At 44.5% G+C, this 916-nt stretch overlaps 1 protein-coding gene across 1 annotated transcript; it reads left to right on the forward strand.

Moving 5' to 3' along the window:
* Positions 1-425: 425 nt before the first annotated feature.
* On the forward strand, positions 426-820 carry LOC106531434 (GTP-binding protein 8; the record flags this gene model as incomplete). Its single annotated transcript, XM_014027304.1, is given in 2 exon segments — positions 426-617; positions 686-820. Coding segments are annotated over 2 exon segments (296 nt in total), but the record flags the coding sequence as incomplete, so codon positions are not given.
* Positions 821-916: the final 96 nt, after the last annotated feature.

Consider the following 916-nt stretch of genomic DNA (forward strand, 5'->3'; position numbering starts at 1 on the left):
CGTCTGACCTGTCTCTATCCAACCTGGCCGTATTAAAATAATGTAAGTATTTAGATTTTTTGTTTTGTTTTGTTTTGTTTCTGACGTTCATAGGTTTTGAATATCTGAAGGGTTTTGAACTGAAACGAGTTTTTATTGGTCTTAAATAAAATTCAACAACACGACAGAAACATAATGTGTATAGTTTATTGTTAAAGTATTACACTGTTTTGGTTTTATGACATGTTTTTACATGATTAAGTCAATTTCAGCTGAACTAAATTATATCAAACTACTCAAACTCTCATTTATAAACCTTTAAATGATTTGGTTTGTTTGTTTGTTTGTTATCTAACGTGTTTAGAGACAGATCCAGCTGTAAGTTTTATTTATCAGAAATAAAAAGCGTCTCAGCTGTGTGATGATCACAACACGTGTCGTTTCAGCCGTCAGCTGCTCCGGAGTCAGCAGGTGAAGATGTTTCGTCGCCTGTCGCTCCGGTCCGGAGCTCCGCTCTGTGTTTCTGCTCGACTCGGCCTCCATAAGCTGGCCTCGGTCAAGCAGGTGACCTCACTCCATCCGAAGCAGATGCAGAGCATCCTGTACCCCTTCAGCGGGGTGGAGTCTTTCCTGCACAGGTGTTGTTCTCAGTGTGACGTGTCCTCCTCTCAGCAGGAGCTTCTGACTCAAACACTCGTGTTTTCAGCTCGGTGGACCGGACCCCCTTTAATCTGTTCCAGCCCAGCCTGGAGGACCTGTTGGAAGCAGAGAAGCTGTTCTGCTCATCTCCGTCTCATAAGATCGATTACTTCATCTCTGCGAAGAGGATGGACCACGCCCCCCTGCTCGAATCTCCAGAGGTCAGACCTGGGTTTGGGGGCGGGGCTTACTAACCCTCAAGGTATAGTAAAGTTTCTGCAGCTGATTCACCTGCCTC

Source organism: Austrofundulus limnaeus, unplaced genomic scaffold (assembly GCF_001266775.1).
Source record: "Austrofundulus limnaeus strain Quisiro unplaced genomic scaffold, Austrofundulus_limnaeus-1.0 Scaffold633, whole genome shotgun sequence".
Lineage (NCBI taxonomy): Eukaryota > Metazoa > Chordata > Actinopteri > Cyprinodontiformes > Rivulidae > Austrofundulus > Austrofundulus limnaeus.